At 57.7% G+C, this 2,075-nt stretch overlaps 1 protein-coding gene across 1 annotated transcript in view; it reads right to left on the bottom strand.

The window, feature by feature from the left end:
• Window positions 1-342: 342 nt before the first annotated feature.
• LOC102043328 (frizzled-2-like) overlaps window positions 343-2,075 on the bottom strand; it is a 6,834-nt gene continuing 5,101 nt past the window's right edge. Inside the window, 2 exon segments of the mRNA XM_014310357.2 lie at window positions 343-1,708; window positions 1,711-2,071. Coding sequence (XP_014165832.2) covers window positions 516-1,708; window positions 1,711-2,071 — 1,554 coding nt within the window. The 3' untranslated portion in view covers window positions 343-515.

Raw genomic sequence — 2,075 nt, forward strand, 5'->3', positions numbered from 1 at the left:
TTCTCCTTTTTTCTGCCCTTTTCTGTTTTTCTCCCTTTTCTCCTGTTTTCCTCCCCTTTTCTCCCACTTTTTTCCTCCCTTTCCTCCTTTTTCTCTCATTTTCCCCTTTTTCCCTTGCTTTTCTCCTTTTTTCACCCCTTGCTGCTCATTTTTCCCTCGTCTCCTCCTTTTTTCCTTCCTATTTTTCTTTCCTTTCCCCCTTTTTTCCTCCCTTTTCCACTGTTTTCTCCCCTTTTCGTTCTTTTTCCTCCCCTCTTCTCCTTCCTTTTTCTCCTATTCCTCCCTCCCTCTCCTCCTATTTTCTCCCTCTCTTTTTCCACATTTTAAAATACAAATATATACTTAAATTTACAAATGCTATTTACAGGTTTAATTACAAAAAAAAAAATTCAAAGAGAAAGAGAGACACCCCTTAGACGTTAATAAATCTAAAAATAAAAAATATATAATAACTCCTCCCCCCCCACCCCCCAAAAAAAAATATTTCAGGCTGAAGGGCGGCGGGGCCGGGGGGGTCACACCGTGGTCTCGCCCTGCTTGCTGTTGGTGAGCCGAGTGTAGAACTTCCTCCAGGAGTGCAGGGTTTTGCCAGACCATATCCAGAACCCGGAGGTGATGCCCACGATCAGAGTCATGAGATACTTGATCATGTAGACGGTGAAGTCGGGGGTCATGCGGGGGGTGAAGTGCAGCGGGCAGGGGATGGCCAAGCTCTTGCAGTTCTGGCTGATCCAGCTGCGCTCCCAGTGCTCGCGGAAGGCCTGCTCGTAGAAGTAGCAGGCGATGACGATGGTGGCCGGCACGGTGTAGAGCACGCTGAAGACCCCGATGCGAACCATGAGCCGCTCCAGCTTCTCCGTCTTGGTGCCGCCGTGCTTCATGATGGTGCGGATGCGGAAGAGGGAGACGAAGCCGGCCAGGAGGAAGGAGGTGCCGATGAAGAGGTAGACGAAGAGCGGGGCCAGCACGAAGCCTCGCAGAGGGTCGATGTTGTTGAGGCCCACGAAGCAGACGCCGCTCAGCAGGTCCCCGTCGATCTGCCCCATGGCCAGGATGGTGATGGTCTTGACCGCTGGCACTGCCCAGGCGGCCAAGTGGAAATACTGGGAGTTGGCCTCGATGGCCTCGTGGCCCCACTTCATGCCGGCGGCCAGGAACCAGGTGAGGGAGAGGATGACCCACCAGATGGAGCTGGCCATGCTGAAGAAGTAGAGCATCATGAAGAGAATGGTGCAGCCTTCCTTCTTGGTGCCCTGCACCACGGTGCGGTAGCCGTCCTCCTGGAAGCGCTCGTTGCAGACCACCCTCTCCTCCAGCACGAAGCCAGCGATGTAGGCCACTGACACCATGGTGTAGCAGCCCGAGAGGAAGATGATGGGTCGCTCGGGGTAGCGGAAGCGCTGCATGTCCACCAGGTAGGTGGTGACGGTGAAGAAGGTGGAGGCGCAGCACAGGACGGACCAGATGAGGATCCAGATGCGGGCAAAGCGGATCTCGTCCTCGTTGAAGAACATGTGGCCGTCGGGCCGGGTGGGCTCGCAGGGCGCCGCGCAGTCCTTCTCCCCCAGGAACTTGTAGTTGAGGTAGCTGGGCACCTTCAGCGCCCGCGGGCAGTGGAAGGGGTGGTCCAGGGTGGCGTAGCGAGGGGCACCAGGGGTGCCCTGGCCGGCCAGCGGCGTGGCGCTGGTCAGCAGCGCCGGCGGGGCCAGATCGGCTCGGCGCCGTGCCGGGGGAAGTTCTCACATCGCAACCGCTCCGGCCACTGGAAGCCAAATTTGTTCATGAGGGCCTCGCAGCCCTGGCGCGCCCGCTCGCAGATGGAGCGGCACGGCGGGATGGCCTGCTCCAGCACCGTGCACACCGGCGCGTACATGGAGCACAGGAAGAACTTCAGCTCCAGCGAGCACTGCACCTTCACCAGCGGGTAGAACTGGTGGACCTCCAGCCCCGCATCCTCCTGGTTGGTGTGACCCAGCAGGTTGGGCATGATGGTCTGGTTGTAGGCGATGTCAGTGCAGAGAGGGATGGAGATGGGCTGGCAGTAGCCGTGGTCAGGGATGGAGATGCCCCGCTCG

This window comes from Geospiza fortis, unplaced genomic scaffold, assembly GCF_000277835.1.
Source record: "Geospiza fortis unplaced genomic scaffold, GeoFor_1.0 scaffold373, whole genome shotgun sequence".
Classification (NCBI taxonomy): Eukaryota; Metazoa; Chordata; class Aves; order Passeriformes; family Thraupidae; genus Geospiza; species Geospiza fortis.